Source organism: Passer montanus, unplaced genomic scaffold (assembly GCF_014805655.1).
Source record: "Passer montanus isolate IOZ18808 unplaced genomic scaffold, ASM1480565v1 scaffold14, whole genome shotgun sequence".
Classification (NCBI taxonomy): Eukaryota; Metazoa; Chordata; class Aves; order Passeriformes; family Passeridae; genus Passer; species Passer montanus.
Window position 1 is genome coordinate 4,529,782 of NW_024360941.1, and position 26,586 is coordinate 4,556,367.

Genomic DNA, 26,586 nt, shown 5'->3' on the forward strand with positions numbered 1-26,586 from the left:
AAGGAACATATTGTTGCCTTCCTTTTTGGTTTAGCAAAAATTAACATTTTTCAGCCACACTTTATACTAAATCCTCAACCATTTGCAAACCTCATAATGTCAGTTTATAGAATTATTGATAGATCTCAGCAAAATGTTCTGGTTTCAAGACAGAATACCATCTTCTCTTTTGCCACAATTCATCAGAGTTATTAAATAGTTATTAAATAGTACTGGGAGCCTTGCAGAAGACATTGTATTCCAAAAGTTTGTGACCTTGAGCAGGCTATGTCTTCTACATGGAGCCTTTGACAGGGAAGCCTGCATGTCACATGGGTAGCTGCTGCAAGGGTAGGTGCTGGAATGCCCATAAAAACCTGTGCTGCACAATCACAGGTCTTAGGACAAATTGCAACCTGCCAGGGGATATATGACTTTCTTTGTCACACCAGATAAAACCACCACAGCATGAGAGAGAGCAGAAACCTCTCCATGGACAGGATCTGTGCAGCTTGCTGTGGGAAAATCCACGCACAATTAATCCCATGCTGCATAAATAAGTCCCCGATGCCCAGCACGTGAAGGGCTGCAATTTACTCACTACCTATATTTCTCTTTTTATTATATCTTATTAAAGCAGCTATTTTATTACATCATTTGTTGTTGGGCCTTTTATATTGTCATCAAAAAGAAGTCTGCATTGTTCGCTCCTCCTTCTCCCTTGTCCCCCAGCAATGCAAGACATGGGAGAATCCAAGTTTTCTTGAAAGAGGTTTTCTTTCTTTTTCTTTTCTTTTTCTTTTTAAGCTCACTTACAGCTCCATAAAAATGACTCTTCATGGTCCTTCCACAGCTATTCTGTGGTTTTCTGTACAGCCCCAGCCATTGATTAGGAGCAGCTAATATAACATCTGAATGTTCTTCATCTTTGTTATTCACTGTGTTGGCTGAATGGCAATATTTCACTAAACTCTGTCCTTAGTAATTCATGAAATTCTGCAGCAGACTAATAGCAGTGTAAATTCTTATCCACTTTGGATGGAAACAACAACTGCAAAAACCCATGGTATTTCTAGCACTAAATGAATGAGGGTACTGCAATATCTCTTTGCAAATAAATTCTGTATCCTTCTCTTATTGCATTGGTAATACATTTCATTATATTTACTTCTCTGTCTAAATAGACAATTTCAAAGTTTTCAACTGTCAACTAGTGTTATTCCTCCCTACTTTTCTTTTCTTGAAACATTCAATGCATTTTGGAAATAAGGTGTGTGTGTGTAGGAAAAATTTACACTGAGTGAGTTTGAAGACTAAATACAACTCTTCTACTTCCTTTTGGCATTATTAGCTGTTCAAATTTTCAGTAATCAGCACGCAATACTACATATCCAGACATACTCAAACAAAAGGGATATCAGTTAAAAGACAGGAAGCCACTGTCCCTTTCAATGCTTTCAGTTCTACGATGGCAAGAGGCCACAAGTAGATGCAATAGAAAATAGGACAATGAGGAAAATGCAATAAAGTCATATGAAAAAATGTGTAGTTCAACACAATTTTTCAGAATTGTGCTATCATAATCTGCTGTACGTTCAATTGCATTCAAAGAGTAATTTCAAGATGTATAAAGGGATTTTGTCTCCTTATTTCACTCACAGCCAACCAGCCACCACCGTTGTCAACTGTTTTGATTAATCCTAAACACAGGATAAAGACAGTGTATATGTTACTTACTCTGTTTTCTCACATCTCTAATGTATAAACACTTTCCCTTATGTTACCTGGTAAATCTATAACATAATTACTATTTTTTTTGCTGAACCACATAAATTTTTAAGCATTATTTTTATATTAGAAATAATTGTGTTAAAAGTGAAGCTGAGGTTGACATGAATTACATTTTTGCTGAAGTTCCACAACCACATGCACATACTTTTAATTTCTTTTCTTTCTATAAGAAATTCAGTTTGGTTTTGTTTATATAAAAATGCATATAAAACCTAATTTATCTGAGAAGCCAACACTTTTTTTTATGTTATCTATTGCTTGCTTCAAGCATTTTAAAAATAATTGACATTACAAATTCTATCCAAATTCCAGTCTGCTCTTATGTGATATGCACTTCAATTGCATTTTAGGTTAATACAATAACGGAAGATCTGGTTTATATATATTAGACTATTATTTATCAGTTAAAAGTCAACAGTTGACACTTTAATTTTGTTCAAATATGAACACGTTACCTAATTTTTCTACGTTTTGTATAACTCTTTATAATGAATCATGCATAAATCCTTTCCCATAGCACTTTAACTCAATCCAGTGTACACTAGCAGGAAGAAAAAATAGTTCATGAGCTAAATTACTTGGAAGTTTGAAATAAAGTCTTTGCCCACAATGCTGTCAACAAGTATAAACTTGTTTAGCTCTGCCATAAAATAAAATGCCAGCATAAATTATCTCTGAGAAAATTAGGTAAATAGGTACCATTCAGTATCAGATGTGACAGGAAGATTCTATTAAAATTGCATAAAGCCTTTCAGAGAGAATTTAGGCCATAAATCACAGTCAAAAGGCTTTTAGTCTTATTTCCAGTTCTAGACAGTGGAGATGCCTTGTTGCTCATGATGGCCATAAACCTGTCAAGTCACTAGCATTTCAGATCACATAATCTTTTTAGGTGATAAGACTATGACATTACCTAAAAAGACACCGTAGAAATAGAGCTATTTAATGGCATGGAACAGTTATATTATTATTATTTTTTATTTAGTCCTAAAATACAGTGCATGAGAGATACCAAAAAAGAACTTTTGTTCTAGTATCTGTAACTAAGTGAAAGAAACCATAGGATAAATTACTTTGCCATATATGATGATGCCAATAGTGGGTGAATTCAGTAACACAAGAGACTCTGGTTGATAACTAAAATAAAAGCTACCAAATATTTCAAGTTCATCAAGTAATTTCAAATTGGTCTTGGAAATGTCCTAATAGTTTTACTTGATAATTCTCTATTATGACAGCTGTCTCCCCCAAGGTGCATATATATGTCTAAAGAAAAAATTTGGAGAAACACTGAAGAAGTCATATTAATCAATCACAAACTGAACTGCATTTTGTAATACAATTTTTTGGAAATAGTTAGGAGAAGTTAAAATATTTTTTAAAAACCCCAACCAAATAACAAACCCACAAAACTATTTCACTTCAAAGGGAGCAGCACGAATTTTTATGGTCAAGGCTCTAGTATAGTAGAATTGAAAGAGAAAAGAAAGTAAGGTACATACAAAATACCTGTCAAAGTTATCAAGAAACACGCAAAAAAATTATGGATTTTTAAAGTTACTTTACTTCAAAATATTTTACCAGTAGCTAAGAAAAAAAAATAAGTACCTGAAAATTACCCCGGAAAATATTCACTTGTCTTTGGTGATGACTATTTTTTATTACCCTGTTTTCTACACTACCAGATTTTCTTATTTAGGAACAAATATCTATATTCAGTGTAATCTGATATTCCAAATGCGTATCAAATTACAGTGATATATTCTACTCTATTATTTATATTACATATTCCATTATTAGCTTAAGTCTTCCTAGCTAGCTTTTTTCTAAGTTAACAAAATAGTTTATTTGGTGTATTTAGCTATGTATCATATTCCACAGTCTTTTAATGTTTGTTTAAAAACTAAAATTTGGACCAATTCCATTGGTCCTACTATTATTTCAATGGAATCTCACTAAATAAATAAATTCCATAGAAGGAAGTTGTAATTTCTTCCTCCTCTCTCTGAAAATATTATTCTACTGGGTCTCAACAAAAAATGCAGTAACATGTTTCCCATAACATTTCCGTTTTCATAAATATATTGTCAAGATACACTGCCAAATTATCTTTGTCCTATATTTAAATTCTTCAGCTTTTCAACAACAGCAAGATGATGACTTTTGTTTGCCATATGGCTTCTAGGAGTTGGCCTGATCCAAACTGGGTTTGTGATTATCGTATGTAGTCATCAACAGAGATCACAGTGGAGCTGTCCATTTGTGTGCTCATGCTTTAAATGATGCTAAATCCAGTAGTATGGAGGAAAAAGTTACCTGGTAATAAAAGATTTGAGAGTCTCTGAAAAAGTACCTGCACGTACTACAAGCTAGAAAATGAAAAGCCATCTTTTATCAGCTGCTGCAGAGATGCTGGGTGCTAGAATATAGAACCTGTTTACAAAAACAGAGAAATTGGTGTCCTAAAGAAAATAAGGAGTCTTAGTTAAGATGAAATACCATTTGTCTGATAGCAGAAGAGGTTCCAGCAGTCTGACATTCCTTTATACCATTGCAGCAGCAAAAACTCTGGAAAACATCACAGATTGCTGCTAAAGGTAGAAGAAAAGCATTGTCACATCAGAGCTATTCAAGGTTTAAATTGTACTGCAATGAACCAGTTTGGGATTTTTTTTGTTCTGTTGATAATATTCTTCTATAAATATTTCTCTCCTGCATTTTTACAGGAGCAGCATAATAACTGAAACCAGAGCTTGACTGAATACCTTCTACCTTACAAAGGAGTAAAAAGGTGGGTAAATGACATGTAGTCAAGACAAATATTTAAAATAACCAGGTCCAAATGCAGTGCATAGAATACTTGCTAAAAGTTTCAGGTGTTTGGTCTGGTGCTATTAGTTTTGAATACATTTCAGAATACATCATAAATTTTAAGAGTGCCATAAAGTACCACTATATCTGCTCCTAGCAGTTGCCCCACTTCCTGAAACTTAATAACTCAAGTAGCTGTAGGCTAGTTAGACTGGGTTATATGACCCAGACAAAAGAACAAACAACATTTGCAGAGAATTAAATTCAGTAAAAAATCAAAAAACAAAAAAGCAATTATAAGTCAGCTAATTTGTTCTAACAGGGACCAGGTCTTCACAGCCAAACCTGATAATGTTTTTAAACATGTAAATAGGAGTTTGGTAATGTTAAAATTCATACAGTTGTAACCCATAATTTTGCTAAACCTCTGATCTGTTAAGATAGAATATTCTGATTAAATATGAGTTATTTTTAAAATGTAAAATATATATAAATGGAATTTAAAACTGCCAAAGCAATTAATACAAAAATGTAGTTAAATCCTTAGTGAAAGGTGAAGAAAGTTCTGGAGCATGTTCAGAGCAGTAGGTAGTGAATCGTGTCTTAACCATGTTCATCAGTGATCTGTAAACAAATACAAAATCATTTCCTAATGTCTGTGAATTACCTGTAATGATAAACAACAGCTTTAAGAAACTGTTTGAATGACTTTGTCGAGTTCATCTGTAAAATAAATTAAACTTTGTTTTATCCAAATTGAAATGGAGATGTCTTGGAAAACAAAGAACAGACTATGCCTAACTGAGACAGGTGAAAAGGAATAGGATTTGAAAAGTGAGGTCTGATAGCATATAGGAGATAAACATACAAACAAACTTCCACGGCTGGTATTAGTGGAAAATAGTGACAAAGCATTGATGGATGTGGAAGAAAAAATCACCAAATATATATTTCTCTTTCCAGAACATTAAAAAACCAAATAATACATTTTCTTGTGCAAAGAGCAGTACTCATTAAAAAAAAAAAAAACCAAAAACAAAAAACCCCCCCCAAAAAACCAACTGGACCAAAACAATTAGAATTCTGAAGACAAAAAGACTGAGTACTATGGTAACTATCTCATTATGAGAAACTTATATATTGTTTGTGTGTGAGAATTTGCAATCAATATTCATATATTCATAGGACAAGAATTCTTAAGAGGTCAATTTATTGGAGGGAAAAAAAAAAAACAGAGAGACTCAAAGGAGGCAACTGAAGGAAAAACTGACTTCAAAATGGAAACTAAGCATTATTCTGTATTAGTGAAATTAATTAATAAATAAAGCAAAATACCAAGAGAAATGAGGGATTTTTTGACTCTGCATGTCTGACTCAGGTCTATGCATCTCTGTAAGGACACACTTCAGGCAAACAAAGCATTAGCTCTGTATTCAGGCAGAACAGAATGCAATTTAATGTCTTGTGAAATGTAGAAGATGGAATAGAGTTAGATAAAATGGTTCCATCATGCTTAAATCTATGAATCCATGCAATACCAGTTCTGAAAAATAAAAATAAAATGGAATGAAAATAAAACCACATTTTGAACTGCTATTTGTATTTACAAATGTGATTGCACCAAAGAGTCCTTCCAACACAGCTGAGCTGTCTCAGGTATTATTAGAGGATCATGACAGTAGGGGAGACTCTTGTGTCTTCAATGAGATTTAGACCAGGTCATTAATCCCCAGAATGTTTTTACCAGTCACCACAGGGGTTATTCAGCTATCAACCAGACCAGCTATCTCATTCTCAATGGCTGTAACTGCAGGCTTCAGGGAAAATGGAATTCACAGCAAAAAGAGAATTTGCAGTCTCTAGAGAATCAAAGCAGCACAGTTCTCACATTCAGAAGTATTTTAGATGCTACTGCTATTATCAACATCAGAGGAATTAAACAGGATCTGGTAACAGAGAGCAGTAGAAATTTATCACCAGTACTTGTAAGAGACATTTATATAGGTAATATAAACTAAAACTTTCCATTATTACTTCACAAATCTAGCAGAAAAGGATCCATGTAGTGGGACATAGTTGTTAAATAAATAAATAAATTTTCATTTACAGAATGAGTTAATTGGTAAAAGGCACAGAGAAAGTATTAAAAAAGGAATTAATTTCTCTCACCTAATACAATGTTAAAATGAAAGTATGTTTTCAGAAATTTTATTTTTAGTGCCATTGAAAAAGGCTGATGTGCTAAGAGGAGGTCAAACTATCCTTGAGACTATCATCCAATATTCAAAATTTTACTTATGGAGACAGAGCAATGCTTCCCTGTTCAGTGCTGGCATTTACTAAACAGATCTGGATGACAAAGCATTTTCAGAGTATTTTCCATTCACTTCCATCTAGATTACCATCCTGATGATGAACCATTATCATCAATGTATATTGACTTTTCTTGGTAAGTGGACATCAAATTTCTGAAACTGGAAACTTCAAAATAAACAAGTTCCTAGCACCCTTAATTAATACTTTACATTGTGTAACCTGATTTTTCTACTAGCATATTTCCACAGTTCAGTATAGCTTTGCCTTCATTTCTTTTCTCTTTATAATACATACACATGCACTACATGCATCTGTTACAATCCCATGAATTATGAAAACCTAACAATCTGATAGCACTTTCAAAGAGACAAGTGAGGTAAAGGTTTGCTTATTATTTAAAAATCTACTTTTCCATAATGACACTGATTTTTATTTAGTCCAAGGTAGAAGAAAATACAGTATTATCTCTCAGGAGCTGTTTAAATTATCAATTTACAGAGAAATCAACTAGCCATGCCCTTTCTGTCACAGACACTATTTTTTTCTCAAAGCACTGAACTGAGTTTTTAATAAAAGTATTGAAAGCAAGATTCAACACAAAAATAATAAAAATTTAGGTTTTTGTGTGAAGTAACATTAAACCCCCAAAGTTTTCCCATGCACTCAAACAATGGGTCAGATAAGTACAAAAGTGAACATTTACTTTGACTATTATACTTTCTAGGAAATAAAATATATGCATTGGTAATGGAATAATGTTCTGCATTTCTTATGTGGCTTTTGAAATTATTGTCATGCTCAAGGCAGTGCAATTGTATTTTATATTTTAGAACTCAACTGTAAAGTTCTCACTAAACTCTCAATAGAAAATCAATTCAATGTTCAGAAATGCTTTTATTTTGCTTTGATTTTTATCTTATGTGACATCACAAAGGAGAAAAGCCTAGACTAACTGACGAGTGAGTGAGAATCTGATCTTATTTTATTCAAAACAGCATCCTAATGTTTCCAAAAGGGAGCCCTCTAATAAGGAACCCAAAAAAATATTAAAAAGTGTGTCTGCTTAATTATCTTAAAGGAGGAGAAATGCAAAATAATTTATAAAAATGTCATAAATGACAGAAATAGTTTATATCAGATCATACAGAATCACATTTACATTCACCAGAGACTATCTTTAGAAGGCAACTTGTGACCTAATCAATAGGCGTGAAATAAAAGTAGCTGTAGCATTGTGCTTAATATGTGTGGGTGAGGTAAAAAAAAAAAAGCTCACAATCCTATCCAAGTGGTTTTACCTATGTGATTTTACTCCTTAATAATCCCAAATTTAATGTATGAACAAGAGTTCTGGAGGAAATATAAAAACAAGCAGAAAAGTGTTAATAATGAGGCCCTTCCACTTCTGATAGCAGTTCTCCAATGCTAGCAGCTCCACCCTGCAAAGATTTTTTTTTTTAAACAGCAGCCAACCTTTTAAACTGCATCTATAAAAATGTGTACCTGTAGTAATTTGTTCATGTAGTTGGGACAATGATTTTGAGAATCAGTGATTTTTTTATTAGTATGCACCTTAGTATTCTTCCATGTACCAAAATGGAATTCTGAACAAATTGGAGTTCAATATGTAAATATCTGCTACACCTAAATTGGAATGTTACAATTACACATCTTTGGGTTTTATGACTATTTACACATGGATCAATTATTGGGAAACCATGTTCAAACACCAAGGAACATAATGGTAAGATGCTTCCCTTCAACATACAACACCAAACTTGCAGAGTAAATTATTTTTATAGGAAGAAAAATGATTGTATGTTTTGGATGAATTGTCTTAGAAATAATTTGGTTTATATTCTGTCTTCCTTCATTTACATCTTTTATGACACCAGTGGTCATTCTAACGAGTTACTGCTAGTAGATATTAAAGCACTTGCTACAAGTTGTGTTGACTGTATGGCACATGATTTTACAAATCCTGCTAAGGTAGCAGATCTAAAGTGATTAGATCATATTTCAAGTCTCGAAAAAAGTGTTCTGCATAGTTGTGGATATTCATACATATTCACAGCAGATCAGGTCTTCAGAACTGAACTGACTTAACTAAACTTAAACTAACTTAATTAAAACACTTGCAAACTGGCTAGTTTGCTACAAATAATTTGTTAAGGCCAAACGAGTTTTAACCAAACATATAACAACTAGAGTTTGTCAGGGTCTTGAAATTTGGCAACTTTCACAATATTTTTCACATAATGCAATAGGCAAATGGAAGTGGCCAAGCTACTCCACATTACCAGATTATCAGAAACTCTGCATGATCAAACAACTTATTTATCCTCAGGTGTCTTCCCAGAAATGTCTGAACAGTAATTTTCACTTCACTTAAAAAAATCTATGTTAAGGCTTTTGAAAAATTACAGTTATAATTAGTCTAAAAGCAGCTAAGTAAGGATATCAACATTTAGATTATAAAATTTTCCTGCATGGAAGATTTCTTCTGAAATATTTGACGCATAGTAAACCTATATGTAACTGAACTCAACGTCCTGTGGCTTGTGTAGGCAGACTTGCAGTGCTACTAATTCTGCCACTGGTATCCTGCTGACTACTTGACACTGCTAAATATGCTTTTAAATAAACAGGAATGTCTTAAGTTAATGCAATCACACTTACTAGTAAGATGACTATCATTTTACTGGATGTATTTCTAACAAGTATATAGTGAATACAAGTAGTATTCATTAAAATAAGAGACTAAAAAAAAAAAAAACAAAAAAACCCAACCCAAACAAACAGACAAAACCAACCAAACAAACCAAACAAAAAATGGGTGAAGTGAACTCAGGAATGGATTTTTCTAAGCAAAGTGAGGTAAGAGGGAAAAAACACTGTTAGACAAAAAAATACAGGACAAATAGAAAAGCTGGCTTTTATAAATCCCACTACCATTTAACAGAGGATAAAGAATGCTGCTTGTTAGTAGTGATATTGAATTCTTTGGCACATTCAACAGAAGTGAATGTGTTCAATGTTCCTCTGCATTCCAGGCACAAGACAACATGGGCAGGCTGGAACTGCTCTGGACCTGCTGGGCACTTCAGCAGGTGAGATCAAGCCATATGATTACTGTCACATCATGAGGCTGATTTTGACTCTTGGTATATCTCAAGAACAGACAGGAAGAAAATTACTTCCTCCCACACCCCATCAACCACTGGAAAACACACTAATAGTTGCCCTGTACAGACATCCCTTTCCTTTTCGCCTTCACATTCCCTTTGTATGCAACCCATCTCTCATGAGGAAACTATCAAAAATTTACCAGCAACGTAAAAAATATGTTGGTTCACACAATGAATCAGAGATTTCATTTTACTTCTAAATATAATGGAGTTTGTGTACTCTGTCTTCAGTGATTCTTGGATACCATTAATTGAACTTTATTTTTAAAATCAGCAATCTACACAAACTCAATTTATTTAACATTTCATAGTTTTAATACTGATTAAATGTTTGAGTGTGGGCAATGTGTATTTTTATACTTCTCGTGATACTTACGAGTCTTTCGAGCAGAATCTTCCACAAAGAGAGAAGAAATATCCTCATCCACCCCTGCTTCATTCTTTGCAATGCAAGTGTATGCTCCTGTATCTTCATAGCGCACATTGCTAATGTGAACCTCACTGCCATTTGCTGAAAGGAGAGGAACAAATCAACATGCAGACACACTAGTGCTTTCAGATTATAAATTCAGAAGGGTTTCTCTGCTTACACTAATTAAACCATTTTCATTCCCAAGTTCATAACTTGGAGGCATGCCAAATTAGTCCAAAGGTATTCAACTGGCTAGTGAATTACATGCACTATTTCATCTCACAGTTATTCAGATTGCCTCAGTTGATTTTGTACTTCAGAGGAAAATATTCATCTGAGGTTTTATATATATTTAAATTACTATGATTTTTTTTAAGGTCAGGTAAATATTAGGTTTTTATTATGTTGCATTTGGTTACTAGACACCATCATTTCCCTCACACAAAATAACCCAAGGAATATAACAGGCCAAACATCCAATATAAATAAAAATTTTAATTTGTTGCTGCTAACCAGAGGCACCTAGTTAGTTTTGATTTTGTGTGACTGCAACGTAACAACAGAGAAAACAGGTGCATGGAAATTTTTCACATACATCAATGTAGACGCTTATGGGAACGTCAGGAATTTTATGTCAGATTGCGTAGGAATGTCAACAAACAATCCAGGTGCCACTGGCAAAGGTCTTTTAAATAATGTGATGCAAATAATTTTGTCAACAATGATTCATTGAATTTTAAGTATAGTATTCTTGTTCAGCTATAGGAAATATAAAAAAACCAGCTTTGTAGGTATTCTAAAGTATGGACTAAAAGGGGCATTGTCTTAGGGTGTAGCACCCTTCTAGCTTGAAGCAAGTGCGCAGAGAGTTCATCTCAGAAAATTCTCAGGAAAAATGTAATGAGATTTTCAAAATTTTATTTCAAATAACTCCATGCTATAAAATTGAATTAAATGTATTTTGCTTACAGAATAATCCTTTTAATTCATTTATCATAAATATAGGTACAGAGAGAAAGGTGCAAAAAATTCCTCAAATCCCTACAGGAGAAATTAAGAAAATACTGCAATGGAAGAGAAGTTCATCACTTTCTACTCATAGTGTTTCTGCAAGGCAACTGCTCACAAATATCCAGGAGAGTTGTACATGAAAGAACAGGGGACTGTGACACCTTCAGGGGAAGTAACACTTCAGAGAAGCACTTGCCTTATCTGTTCCACTGCTTCTTGCAGTGCTGTCCTACCTTAACTACACATCCTGGTTTTGTTGATGAGTGAGAGAAAGTTTTGAAGGGAACACAAGCAGCAGGAGATTTTTTTTTCTCATACAAGTATCAAAAATTACCAGAAAGACTGAAGCATGGAGATTTTATGCTGAACACGTCCACTGATTTTGCTGAGCCCTGAAGATTAATAGAAATGAACTGGTGCTAAAGGTAAGACTTTCCTTTAGTTTCCTGGGTGTTTTTTGGTTTGTTTGGTTTTTTGTTTTAGTTTTTTTTTTTTTTTCCTGCAGGTTTTTGGGGTTTGAGAGGTTTGGTATTTTTGGGAGGGGAGGTAGAACTTGTGTGTGTGTATGCAATGTTTCCGCACTCCCACAGAGGTCTGCTGATACCCTTCAGAAAACAGCACATCTGTTTCAGGTATTTCTCCTCTAGTCCTTTCTACAATCAGGTCCCCAAATCTCACTAAGATTCTTATCAGTTCTGACTGGGACCGGGTCTTGCACTGCCTGCTCCACTCAGATACTGCACATTTTCAAATTGAGAAGAGTGTATTGGAATTTACTGGTAATCCTGCCAGTAAGTAAAATCATTATTCTATCAAAGAGAAAACATAAAGATGTGTCTTGAGGAGTAACTGGCAGAAATCACATCTTTTGAAATGTTTTAGCTTTGACTTCAAGCCTTTGTTAAAACTATGGAAGAAGGGCAGTTAGTATGGAAATTATGCATGGATAAAACATTAGCAAGATGTAGAAAACAATAAATGCACCCCTTTACCTTGAAGAGTTAACTGTTTGGACAGCTTTGGAGTGATATCAATTCCATTCTTCAGCCAACCAAGTTGTGGGTTGGGAACACCTTCAGCGTGGCACCGAAGGCTGGCTGTCACACCTGGTTCCCTCGCCTGGCTCTCTGGATAGACTCGGATAACTGGTGGAACTAAATAATAAAAAAACCCCAATTATAATTTAGTGGAGAACATTATTTTCATTTTAAGAAAAATAAATATAAGCAATTCAGAAGACCCCTGCAGCTATATATAACTATACACAGACATGGTATTCATCAGATATTCAGCGACATTCAATGCAGAATTCTGTTTCAGAATATTTATGAAGCAGAAAAAATATTCTGTGAGAAAAACCTCTTTTCATTGTGGCATCAAAGAAAAAAGCCTCAATTCTTCAATAGTTGGTGGCTGAGTAATAAGATTTTTATTTTTCCTTAGATTTCTTAACAAAATATGACTAATGTACAATTAGCGAGTCATGATATGTTGTACAGAGATTTTAATTGTCCTGTTTAACAAATCTTAACATTTCATCTCCACCTTTCCCCTCTTTCCAAAACACCTAGTAACAATCCCTTCCACATGCATAAAACCTGTTCAGGTTTATAATTCTTGACACCTGTTCATGGGACCTTCTGTACCCATGATACCACTTTCCTTCTTTATCCTATGGACACAGCACTAGTTTATGCTCAATCTGATTTTCCTCTGAAGTCCTTTCCTGCCAAGATGTTTTCCACTAGGTGGTCTTCAGGATATATTGGCACACCAGGGTTGTTCCTCCCTGAGTGCAGGACTCTTGCACTTGTTGAGCTTCCTAAATTCCTGCCGTTTCATTTCTCCAGCCTGTCAAATGAATAGCAGCATGACCCTGTAGTCTGTCAGCCACTCCTCCCAGTTTGGTGCCAACTACAAAACTGTTGAAGGTAGAACTCTGCCCCATTATTCAGATCATTAATTAAGATGTTAAACAAGACATGCATCCTTCTGGACAAAATGTCCACATGGCTGGATAACTGTGTCACATGATGGGTGAACAACCAGATCATGGGCCAGGGATAAAGAGTTACAGTGAATGGGGTAACATCTGGCTGGGATCCATTCATTAGCGGGGTTCCACAGGGCTTAATCCTCAGCCCAGTTCTCTTCAACATCTTCATTAAAGACTTGGACACAGCACAGGACTTGAAGGAATACTAAGTAACTTTACTGACAACACCAAATTGGGAGAAGCTGTTAACTCCCTCAAGGTCAGAGAGGTCCTGCAGAGAGAGCTCAACAAATTAGACAAATGGGAAATAACCAACTGTATGAAGTATAACAAGGGAAAATGCCAGATTCTGCACCTGGGACAGGGCAACGATGGTTGGTTGTACAAACTGGGGAATGAGGTGCTGGACAGCAGTGCTACAGAAAGGGACGTCAGGGTCCTGGTTGATGGCAAGTTTAACATGAGTCAGCAGTGCCCTGGAGGGCCAACCTGGAGTGTCCTGGGAGGCATCAGGTACAGCTGGGCAAGGGAGGACATTGTCTTGCTCTGCTCTGCTCTGGGGCAGCCTCACCTCGAGTCCTGAGTGCAGTTTTGGGTATCATAACATACAAATGACGTTGAGCTGTTAGAGAATGTCCATAGCAGGGCCACAAGGATGGTGAAAGGTTTAGAGGTGAAGCCATTTGAGGAGTGGCTGAGGACACTTGGTCTGTTCAGCCTGGAGGCAACTGAGAGGAGACCTCATTGCAGCTACAGCTTCCTCGTGAAGGGAAGAGGAGGGGCAGGCACTGATCTCTTTGTGGTGACCAGGGACAGAACCTGAGTGGGCGGCATGAAACTGCATCAGGGAAGGTTTAAGTTGGATTTCAGGAAAAAACTCTTCACCCAGAGGGTGGCTGGGCACTGGAATAGGCTCCCAGGGAAGTGGGCACAGCATCAGCTTGACAGAGTTCATAGAGTGTTTGGACAATGCTCTCAGGCTCATGGTGTGACTTGGGCCATCCTGTGTAGGGCCAGGAGTTGGACACAGTGATCCTCATGGGTTCCTTCCAATTCAGCAGATTCTGTGATCCTACGTATAAGACCAGTCTTACGAGTTTCTTTTTTAACAAAATATAAGATTTGTTGACATCACTTTTCCAAGGTTTGAAAACTTGCTGCAGTATTAGCTTACCAATTAAAAATCTTCTACATACACCAGTAGTGTCAGAGAGAAAACGTATGACATCACAGTGTACATATTCCTATTTGTAATCAATGCTATGTAGATTTTTTAGATGAATAATTATTTATCGTATCTTTATCTTTTTATAGAGAAAATTTGCTTGAGGTTGTTTCTAACAATAAAAAAGTATTAACTGTATAAACTCTTATTATAACTCTTAAAATAACTTAAGGAAGTGTATTTCCTATTTGCCAAAGTTTTGTTTATTGCAGCTCTACAAGCGTGGAATACTTAGGTTGTCACAAAACACAGCTGGGTAAAGGATGAAGTATCAGTTGATAATGAAAGAAGATAACAAGATCAAAAATTAACTGTGTCTATTTTGGCATGAGATTAAATATTTTCAAATGGTATTCAACTATTAATAAGAGGCATCTCAGCATGCTGTCCCATTAGATCATAGAAATGCCTTACATTTCTACATTGCAAGAAATAGACAAATCTACCTTATCTCTGATAGGATGCAAAAATCAGTAGGTTTCAGGGATATTTTAAACCCAGTTAGAGAGGACAGTCCTTTCTACATAACCCCTACATGCAAATTGCAAAAAGTGTAATTTAATAACATGGGAGAAGGTTAAAAATTAGATAATATGCCTTTTCATTTCTTAGACTACCAGCTGAGAGGAAGAGCACATAAATATCAGAGATTTAAGGTTTCTATTGATTTTCTGGAAAGGACTTTGCTTTCATGGAAGTGGATCTTAATTTTTCATCTCAAGCCTGACATTCCCACTCCTATTTTCCCTCCATTTCTTCCCTCTTCTATCTATCTATCTCCTCTTGCATAGCATCAGTGTTCTCCATACTGAGACCTTCCCTTCCCCACTGTGTTCTTCAGAACAGGCCCTGCCTGACTGCACATTTGGTGGCTTGAGTATTTTTTGGCACCTAGCTCCCAGTCTTGCTCTGCCGCACTTCCTAAAATCCTATTTTCATGTCTGCCTGTTCAGCATTTCTTGACACAAGGTCCTTTAGGTAGCCAACCTCATGTTGTAGATTTCCCACTGCAGCAAAGCCAAATGGCTTATTTTTCCACCTTGTCTCTGGAAAAGCAAGGAGCTCCACTTCCTTGGAGACTGGACTGCCATCACTGAACACTCTCAAGCATCTCAGCAACAGAAACAACTTTTAGGACCAATACCAAGGTATTGCAATTAGTTGTGTTCTGACCAGATATGCCAGGATACTTCTTGTCTCTTTCCATGTCAGTGAAATATTCTAATTGCATATAAAACCTTATGGGTATTTAACTACCTCACCTTGACAGACTTCTACTGAGCACATGTGAAGAGAATTTTTTTTAACAGTTCAATTTTAAAGAATTTTTATTGACAAGAAAGAGGAATGTATTACTTTTTTTTGGGCAAAAGGTATGCAATATTTCTGATGCAGTATTATTGCTAAAAAAAAGTTTTCGAAAATATTATAACTGAAATCCAATTCTTCCTAAACTAACAAATAAAATCTCACCCTGCATGACAAAATGCTAAATTGACTACTTAAGGATTGTTAGGAGATGTGAAAGGGAGGAAAGGTGAAAATATGTCTGAATGTTCTTTTACCATCCCTTATTTCTATTTCTGTCCCCTTTAGCACTGTTTTTCCAGGAACAGAGGTTCTTGTATGACAGTAGGGTTTATTTCTTGCCAGGTCTTTCCTCTATTTCCCGCCATTTTCCTCTTTCCTCAACATCTCCGTGTCTAATAGGTTAACTATACAACTAGAAATGTTTTTCAACCCTTGTTTTGCATTACAATTTTTATTTCATATTACCTTGAAGACTATTTGTAATATTCCACTAAGAAAGAACTGTCCCACTAAGGCATGCTGCAGACAACTGAAATATAAGTGCAGTTGTGTGCTCAGTCTAAGAAGTTAATTTGATGTGACAAGTTCAATGTAAAGTCTTCGGGGTCTGTTTGAATCAGGGTTTTGTTTGTCTGTTTTGTTTTGTTGGTTTTTGTTTGGGTTTTTTGGTGTGACCGACCAAAAACTAATAAATAAATAAATAAATAAAATAAAAAAATAACACCAGAAATAAAATTTTAAGTACATAATTAATGTGACTCTTCACACGGACTTTCAAAGAGATATGTTCTAGCATCTTAAGCTAAAAAAGCTCACTTTACAAAGGAAGAGATCATGACACATATTAAAAAGGGAGGGCAGCCACCACACATTTGTATTTAGTAAAGTATAACACATAATTGAGTTAATTCTATACCCCTTATGTTTCAATTCAAAAAGCAGTGTGAGACTGTTGGTTCCAAATATGGTGGATATGTTACTATTCAATAGCTCTAGCACTTGCTATAAAACATCCTGAGCATTATTTCAGTTGGGTCTTATGGGGGAGGGAAGTGAGAATATAGTCTAGTCAAGCTGTCTTGAATCCAGGAGAATGCATATGTTTAAAAAAGAAACAGGGATAGCTGTAGTGAATTAGGTTCTTCTACTGATATATATATAACTCTTGTTTAAACTTAGATACTTTGGAAAAACAAAGCTGGCAAGCAATTCTTCAGACACTACGTATTCCCTGTTTACATCTGGCTGAGGGACTGGGCTCTCCCTTCTTTACCTTAAGGTATCAGAATTGCTGATCTTATTTAAGTATCACTGACATATTAGAAGAAAAATTAAGATCAAACTGACAGACTCAAATTGATTTAGTCATATAGCCTCAGTCATACAATCTCAAAATTGTATATGTGGAAAATTGTAAGTATTATGTAAATACTAATAATTAGGACTGTGTCATGAAAGAGTTAGTTCTTCCTGATCAAAACTTTTTGGTTTTTTTTTTTTTAGTTTATGTGAAAAGACTTAAAATATCAACTTACAGGGTTGCTCACAATATTTACTTTACCATATTATTTGTATAAAAGTAGACTGATTATTTCACCATAAAACAAGTCTTTTACAGTGCTCATTAATGTTTTTCTACATTAATGTATTTTTACAATGTGCTCATTAATGTATTTTTAAGACTACAAAGGAAGCTCATTATTCTTTATTACTGTACCAGATAATTCAAAACTAAAAATATCTTGGATTTTAATCTTAAAAGTAAATCAGATTTACATCTATAATAATTGCATACTAGCCTAAAATATTTTTTTTCCTGAAAATATATAGCTGTACATAAATGGAAACCAAGAAAGAACTTAAAATCTAATTACATTATTTTCACTGAACCTTCACATTAAATCTTTGTGATCAACGTAGTCTCATTATCCCATTAACCTTTTGACTGACTCTCTAGTTAATACAAGTATCATTATATTAATTAGTCATTATCACAGCTACAAGTACTGACCATCATGCCTGTGCTTAAGAAGATTATTCCTTAGAAGTACAGATCTAAACTGTGGAAGAGCTGTTCATTTGACCTTTAATCTCAGTGGATTTAACTCAATTTATCCACAACACACATAGCAAATAATCCTACTGCTCAAAAGGTCTCTTTTTCCTGTTTCTTGCTCACCAAAATATCAACATCCAAAATCATTTAGGAAGGTACCACTCCAGTGCCAGCTTTTGGAATAGCAGCTATCTGAGGTTTACAGTGGTTTCCAGATGAAAAACCAATTTCCTGACAGACACATTATCACCAGAAAAACCTACATTTGTCCTCCTTCACCTCTCTTGATTTTCTAGTCTTGCAGAAAACCTTCTTCAACTTGAGCGGAGTTTTGCCTCATTATGCACTGAACTGAGTCAAACATGAATTCTAGTATTTTAATTCTTGCCTTACACCTCTGGGGGATTATTTACACATTGGGATTGGTCAGGAATGTGTTGATAGGAATATAATTTTGTTAATAACTTAGGGTAAACCAAACCCATAAAACAGAGGACAATGTTGGTCAAGAACCCACTAATGTGTTCAGCTTGCCAATAACTCTGCTATGTCTTCAGGAATTAAAATATTAATAAACTGCACATCAGTCTTCTCACTAGTTTAGCCAGTAGTTGCTACCTGGCTTTTTAAAAGACAGAAAATAATCCCAGAAGAAAAATTTGGAGGAAAACATGTTGATGCCATGTCCCCATCAGCTTGGGGACAACACTCTAAGTACAATATGTTGTGGTTCAGGAGGGGGAGAAACTGGGGAAAAAAAGTTGAAATATATGGATAGAGAAATATTACAAGCTAGCTTCCTGAAGAAACATAACAGCAGAGACAAAATGTTTATAAAACTGCAAACAAGCACTAAGTGTCAAATTAATTTAAAATGTGAAGTTATTAAGAACACATAAGGTGGGGGGAAGGCTATTAAAAGAAGAAAAATCATATTAAAAGCCAAAATAATCTTGGGAGCTGTATTTCATATGTACATACATGAAAGATAAGAATAAAAGAAAATATTTCAGCATTCTCAGATGCTAAAAAAAGTCAGCTGAATAAGGATTTATGCAACTGATTAACAGCTAACAAAACAAAGAATGATGGTAACTGCAGTGGCCAGGAAACTAGGGCTAGAGTATGCCTCAGGAGAGAAATAGAGCCTCTTAATGCAAAGTAAATTTGGAGAAGATTGAGGTCAAACATGATTCTGGATAGGATTAAACAACAACATGGAATGACAAACACTGGTAGTTTACAGCAGGAAGGGAGTCTTAAGAGGCAAAGACAAATATGAATTGAAATTACATGAAAGCACTCTAAGGAAAAAAAAAGACATTAAACCTCAATGGTGATAAAGCAGACCCTTCATCAGTGGAAAGAATTCCTGAAAATACTTTAGGAAATAAATTGCATATAAGAAAATGGAGAGGATACACCAGCTCAAGGGAAGGTAAAGGCCTGTCTTCAGAGGACCGCAGTTTAGTTTTGTCCAAGTACAGAATTCAATGAAGTGTTACCTGGAATTGGAGCAGATGTAGGAAAATGCAAAGATCAAGTTTCAAATCCAGGTGCCTCAAGCTAATCTACTAAAATCATGGATAGATTTCAATAACATAAATGTGAATTTAGAATCCTACATCAATTACAAAATCTTCAGGGAAGTGCATTCTATTAATCTTATATTCAACAAAACATTCTTAACACAAGAAATTTACACATTTATTTTTCTCACCGTGTTCTCCAGGTTACTAAATTAATACTAAAACCTACTTTATCTGTGTGCATATGTATATATAAACCACTTACTGTTCTGCATAACATCACAGGTGCAAAGCAAGTCCTCTGGACTATCTTTACACCTTTTAATAGTTATTATTCTATGGAAGCAATAAATTAAAATTATCGTGTTTAGTTGTTTTAAGGTTATTTGAAGGAGATCAATGAAGAAAAAATTATATACCTTTTTCTATTAAGATGTAACACAATAGAAAAAAAGTAGGAAAGAAACCACAGATCTGCTTAACAAAATTCAGGTTTCTTATGACTTGATAATTAGAACATTTTTCCTTACCAGTCACTTGGAGAATATGAGTTTGATAGAGCTTATCATACCCATCAGCATAGCAGGTGTAATTTCCCATATGAGTTGTGGTAACCTTAGTGATGTATAAGGACCCATCATCTCCAAAATCCTACCAGGAAAGATTAAAAACAAGGTTATCATAATTAAACCCACATCTCTACAGTAATTACGCTCATCATCTCAGCAACAAAGCTGTGATGCAAATATCAGACACCACACACCACAAATATTATACCAGCATATCTGACAGTAATCTGAAATTCAAATATTATACTTGTGAATGGTGGAGTTGTTTAATCTTGCTACATATATTGCAACTGTAAAAGAAAATACAACTTTTATTTTAACAACTGGTTAAACTCGGCAGAAGCAATATGTTTACTTAGCTATGACAGTTATTTGCAGAAGAAAAGCTGTTGAGAATTGCATCCGACCAGAGAGAAAAACTAAATCTATGCAAAAATTAAAAAGTTAAATGACATCCAGTGGAAGTGCTGCCATCCTTTGTAATGAGCACACATGACAAAAAAAAACAAACTAAAAAAAAACAAAACAAAACAAAAAAAATGCTTGTTTTTCTTCAGTTCTTCTCATTAGATTCACTGATACATTACAGAAGCACTACTGCTGGAAACTGATTTCAGGGATCTGGGATTCCTGAAAGCAAATGTTTCTGATCAAGGCAAAAGGCAAAGTAGGTTTTTAGTACCTCATCATGTTCTACTTCTATTGACACTGGGTCCCATGCCAGCTCAGCAAAAGATCCATGTTTTCCCCTTTCTTCTGCTGCTGATATAGTCCTGAAACTCTGTAGACCTTCGTATCTCTGACCAGACCAAATTCTGGCATGGCTTCATCCTTCCTTATCTGCACATTCAGATAGAGTCTCCAGGTTCTTCCTGGGTCACACCTGTCATTCCTTACACCTTTTTCTTTTTATTTGAATTATGTCAAGAGCTCCTTGTTCATTAATACAGACTTCTGGCTGCTTTTGATTTACTGTTCATTGTGAAAGCCTGTTCCTGAGTGTAGTGGAGGTCATCCTTGAAGACCAACCATCTTAGACCCCTTTTGTTTTCAGCATGATCTCCTATGCAATTCTTCCAAGCACATCCTTGAACAGGCTCAAGTCTCCTTTCCTAAAGTCCTTGGTTATATTGCTTTTTGCCCGGCTGTCTCCTCTTAGGCTTCTTGACTCAGCCATCTCATGGTCACTGTAGCCAAGGTTGTCCTTACCTTCATATCCTCAACTAGTTCTTCCTTATTTTTTTTCTTCACAAACTTTGTAACCTTCTCTATTAAGTCCTCAAATCCAAGAACACTTTATCAAAAGCTTGCAAAACCAAAAAACTTCAGGTACAACACCACAGTCACTGTAAATTGCACAGGAAAAGAACTTTGATAGAAAATATTACTATGTGCTGCTTATTCTTACATTCTGTCCTTTGGATCTTAAAAATGAGAAATACTGGGCTACCTTAACCTCTGGTTCATTATGACTATTCTTGCATTCTTCCATGATCTCACCTACAACTTTTCCAACTTATTGGGATTTATTTTTTTCAGTTCACAATTTCCAGTTTTTACTCTTGCTCAGAGAACACAAGAGAACTGAAATCTCTATGAAATTCCTTTTAATTTCTCAGTTTTCTTTCTTTAAATACACTCAAAATATTATTCAAAAAACATGTGTCTCTCTGTATTTCTTCATCCAAAGATGTGTGGGCAGCTAAATTTCACATTGCACAATTCTGTGCTTCCAATGGTTCTGCTAGGTGTCCCTTGGGAGAAGAATAAACATGCCTAAAAAATAAGCCTACCTGGTAATATTATCAATAGCTTGATTTCCTCAAGATAACTACAGGTTTCTATATTAGCACTTTGGTTACACAGAAAATATTTCTACCAAATCTTCTATATACCATTACATGTTACCACCGCAAAGATCAAAAAAGGCACCCCCTTTAAGACATCATTTTTAAGTGATGATTCAAACCAATGTAATTTTCCTTCAGAATAACCCACCTGACAAACTCCAAAAAAATTGGATGTTTTGATCTTTATCTCTTTCTAAAATATATTAAGCAGAAGATCAATTTACTTTTTTCCCCTTACTACCTGAACACACATTTTCAAAGCATTCTTCTTCAACAACATTATTAGTGGAAGATGAAAGGACAGCTATTCAAAAGAGCCACACTACAGGTATTTACATTTTATCTGGAAAATGGGTTTTGCTATTACCATTTGGTGTTTTTTGCCTAATCTCTGCCAAAGATATTTGTGAACAAAATAGGGCATAGGATGGAGTGTATAAAAATTCAGCTGCTACAATGCAGTCTGGAGACTAGTTTAATTTAACATTCCTTATGCTAAATTATCAGATATTGTTTTGAAGCATACACACCTGTTTCAGCTCTTTAACTGATTAATTGTGGCATATGATATCTTTAGGTACCATCACTATTTTCTAAGTAAATGTGAGCCTGTAAATGGTTTCTCCCTTCTTTTCATAGAAACCATGGATGAAACACTCCTGTGGTTATTTTATATTAGTATTTCAATAGAATTCACACATGACTACACTCAGAGAGTTAGAATTTTAGGGACAATGTGTTTTGTTGGTAGTGGTGAGTTCTGTCTGGTTGTTTGGTTTGGGTTTTTTTACAACTACAAAATAAATGTCCCCAGCTTATTGTTATACTGAGTTCAATGTTTGCTTTGTTAATTAAAGCAAACCACTCAATACAAAGTGAACTTAACGTGGTAAGCAGCATTTGAAAAGGGATAGTGAAGTACAAACAGAGGTACTTGACACTGCATGTTGACAAGCATTTAGTGTTTTATTGACTAACTCACAAGCTGAGTAATTTAAAAAAACCTTGTACCTATACTGACACACATCTTTGTATCTATGCTATCTGACAAACATCTTTGAAACAGAGCCTTCAAAAAATCAACAGCAACAGGTGTTTTTTACATTTTGGAAAATATATTTGATGAATGCTACAAGCTCAGTTTTTGTTCTACTGTTCACACAGAAATGGCAAGACACTTCTAAAATTACATTGAGAAACTCTAATTATTTTTGTCATACGTAAAAAGATAGAATTGAACAATTACCTAAACAATGATTCCACTGCAATTCTGTTCTCCTGAAGAACTTGACATTTTACAAATCACGATATATGTTACAAATAATGAGAAAAATAATAAAGACTTCAATTTCATAGTGAATCTTGGCTTTGCTCTATTACTGTTTATAAAACAGAAACTAAAGGTGATTTTTCGTTTTGAATCAGAAATTATTTCCTTGGGGTTTATAATCCACTTTCATATGCTAACACCTTGCATATGAGAGAATTTACGACCATTTTCCAGCATTTCTTCATTAACAGCTCTAAGAAGACTGTTCCTACCTTTCTCCCCATAGGAGAACATATAATGAAACAGACTGCTTGAATTTGTTCATCATCATAGAAGCTAGAAATATTTTTGCTTTGGTTTGTGCCACTTTTTTTTTCTTTTTTTTTTCCAGCATTTTTTGCCAATACACTGCTTTCCTAAATAGCTTTTTGGGTTTTTGGCTTTGTATAAATAATTCTTTTAAAAAATAAAGAAAAGTACATAGGCTATATGAACTGAATTCTTACTTACATTATCCTCATCAGAAAGAAATAGTTTATTGTGTCTTTAATAAATGGAATTAGTGAACACCAAATATTATGAATTCATACTTTTTCCTGTTACCTTTATTTCCATTTGCAGCCTTTAACAAATCCACAACAAAGGAAAAAATATATTGTTTGGGCCTTTTATTGATGGTTATCAATAAAATAGTTAAATTATAATGATAACACACTCTGGGTGGGGTATTTCCTTCATTTTTAAAGGAAAATATTGTTTTTTTTATGGGGAAAAGCAAAAACTCCACATCATCTGTCTCTGAGCTGATCAGGTAGAAAATCTGAAGCCAAGAATTAAATTTCTTTGCTAGGGGAATTGGTTTGCTAGGGGAAGGCTGCATCAATAATTGAAACCAAACACATATTTTCAGAACAACAATTGTTTGTTTGTAAAACACCACCAATATATATATATATTCCCCTTTATTTCCTGTACATCCTCCCAAGCTTCCTGCATTTTATTTCAGTCAACTCATAGTTGGTACTGGAAGTACCAACTCATGAGTACCAACTCATTACTGGTACTGGAAGTACACAGTACCAGTAATACTAATGTCACGTTCTTGTTCATATTTTACATATTTTTCAGTATCTCTAACTTCCTTTATCACAAGGACCCAGAGAGCAGATATCCTTTTGAAGGTTAATTGAAAACATTTTTAAAAATAATTATTTATGTTTGGTTCATTTGCCAGACAAACTCAAGTCAGGCTTTTTGTGCTAATGTCAATGTTACTACTCCTGTTTTCCAAGTAATCAGTTTCTCTGTTCACATTGGAAAGCAATGCAACTCTGCACTTTACTACTGACTGTCACAGAGAAATTATATTCCACAAAGAACACTGAAAAAAATTGCATTTGGCAGAAATCCAAGATCTTTTTAAAGTTTTCCTTCTAGATTAAGAGGGAAAATAAACCCTACATTTCATAAGCACAGATTTTGCATACCTTGTCTCAGGTTCAAATTTTACAGCTACAATAAGAACAAATCATGAATTTAGTGTAAGTCCACTGGTTGAAGAATCAGCCTGACAGAAAATTGCAAATCATACCAAAGCTTAAAAAAGGCAAGTGCACTGTCTAACATAAGCACTAGTACAAAATGTGCAGTAGAAAGTGAAAAAATCTTAAAAGAAACTACGTTCTCAAGAAAACAACACCAGACACCAATTTGTGACTATTAATGCAGACTAGTTTTGGTCAAAGGAAATTAATCTTCTAAGCTTCTTTTACAGTCATTTGAGAAAGCTCAGGGTAGCAAAATCCTTTTATGGGATCATTCAGTGGATCTGTCAGTGTTCACTGTTTTAGCTGCACCCACCTCTCCCTGCCGACCATGAAAACAAACTTCCTAGCTACAATTGGATATTCCAAGCATTTCATTGGTTCCTCTTTTCTTGACACTGGGGAGAACAGAAACAAAAAAGCCAATAATAACTGAATTTTACAAAGGCTGTATCTCATTAGTGCAAAATAGCTTTACTAGCCTTACTCTACTGATGACTAGGTAAAGTGGTGAACATTTGGTGAGTAATTCAGAGCATCTAACTAAATCTCCCATGCTGAGAAAGTCCTCATGCTTACTTTCCTAAGCTTGTATTACAAATGCTCAATGCAGAGTTCACCCTCTATTCTTGCTTCCTAAAGTAAGACTTTGTAATCCAGGAGCCCAGGCCAGTAGTTGAATTGAGCAGGATTTAGTTGTATTCAGCAAAACTGAGAAATTATTATTTCTCTGACTATAAATGAATATGATAACACTGTACCTATTTAAATAATTGATTAGATATGTATGATTTTCCCTTTATTCTATGGGATACAGTAAGGACTTCAATTTCACTTCATGAGAAAATACAGCTAATAAATAGTAATGTCCATTATTATACACAAAAAATACAACTGCTTTGTACTTTTCAAAAAAAGTCAGTTGATTAAAAATTGGTTTTGCTATTTTGAAATCTAATAGTGTTCAAACCTCTTAAGAACCTGAAGAGGGATGAGACAGAAAAGAGACATAAAAGGCCTCAGTGCTAGATCACGAGTGAGAATAATGACTTCATTTGATATGTAGATGTGTAAAGAGTATTTGAAATTTTTTTCTTGTTTATGGCAGACACTAGACATAAGTGAGAGCTTTGCCAAAGTACTAGAGCTCTTGAGGCTAGCCATAAAACATCACTAACCTTTTACTTCCCCAAAAACTTCGTAATTTTACATTATCTTGTGATGAATCGGCAATAAGGACTGCTAATTTATTTAGACATTCAAAATCTCCAACTGAGTAGATGCAGTATATTTTAAATGGAACATTCAGCATGCTCTGATACAGCTGTCTTTTTTATTGCTTCATGTTACATAGAGATCTTCAGAATGACTCATATACCATTTAACTTTTACTCCTTTTTAACAAACCAAATTGTTATGTAATCAGATTTAATCAGAAAAATCTATTTGACATTAATTTCTCACATTTTTTCAAGTTAAACTCATAACCAATGAGATGAATTTATAATAATTACCCAATTACCACAGTTTATTATCATTTCCCAAACTGTTCCTTTTGGTTTTTAAATCAGCTTTAATTGTAGATGTATTTATTATTACACTCCAAGCTAGTTTTGCAAAGAGAAACCAGCTTTGCACTATGCAGTGTACTTGGATCATATTCCAACATGTATGTAAGTGTTAGGAAGGCCCAGAGAAGCAGAAATACTGATGTAATTTACCCTGTAA

The 26,586-nt window shown here is 34.7% G+C and overlaps 1 protein-coding gene across 5 annotated transcripts in view; it reads right to left on the minus strand.

Annotated features, from left to right (window-relative positions):
- Window positions 1-26,586, minus strand: part of FSTL5 (follistatin like 5) — a 376,421-nt gene that overhangs the window by 48,559 nt on the left and 301,276 nt on the right. For all 5 annotated transcript variants that reach the window (XM_039700303.1, XM_039700304.1, XM_039700305.1 and 2 more), the window contains 3 exons: window positions 20,156-20,276; window positions 12,501-12,662; window positions 10,462-10,596 (listed from right to left, as the gene is read on the minus strand). In XM_039700303.1, coding sequence (XP_039556237.1) covers window positions 10,462-10,596; window positions 12,501-12,662; window positions 20,156-20,276 — 418 coding nt within the window. The remainder of the gene's footprint in view (window positions 1-10,461; window positions 10,597-12,500; window positions 12,663-20,155; window positions 20,277-26,586) is intronic.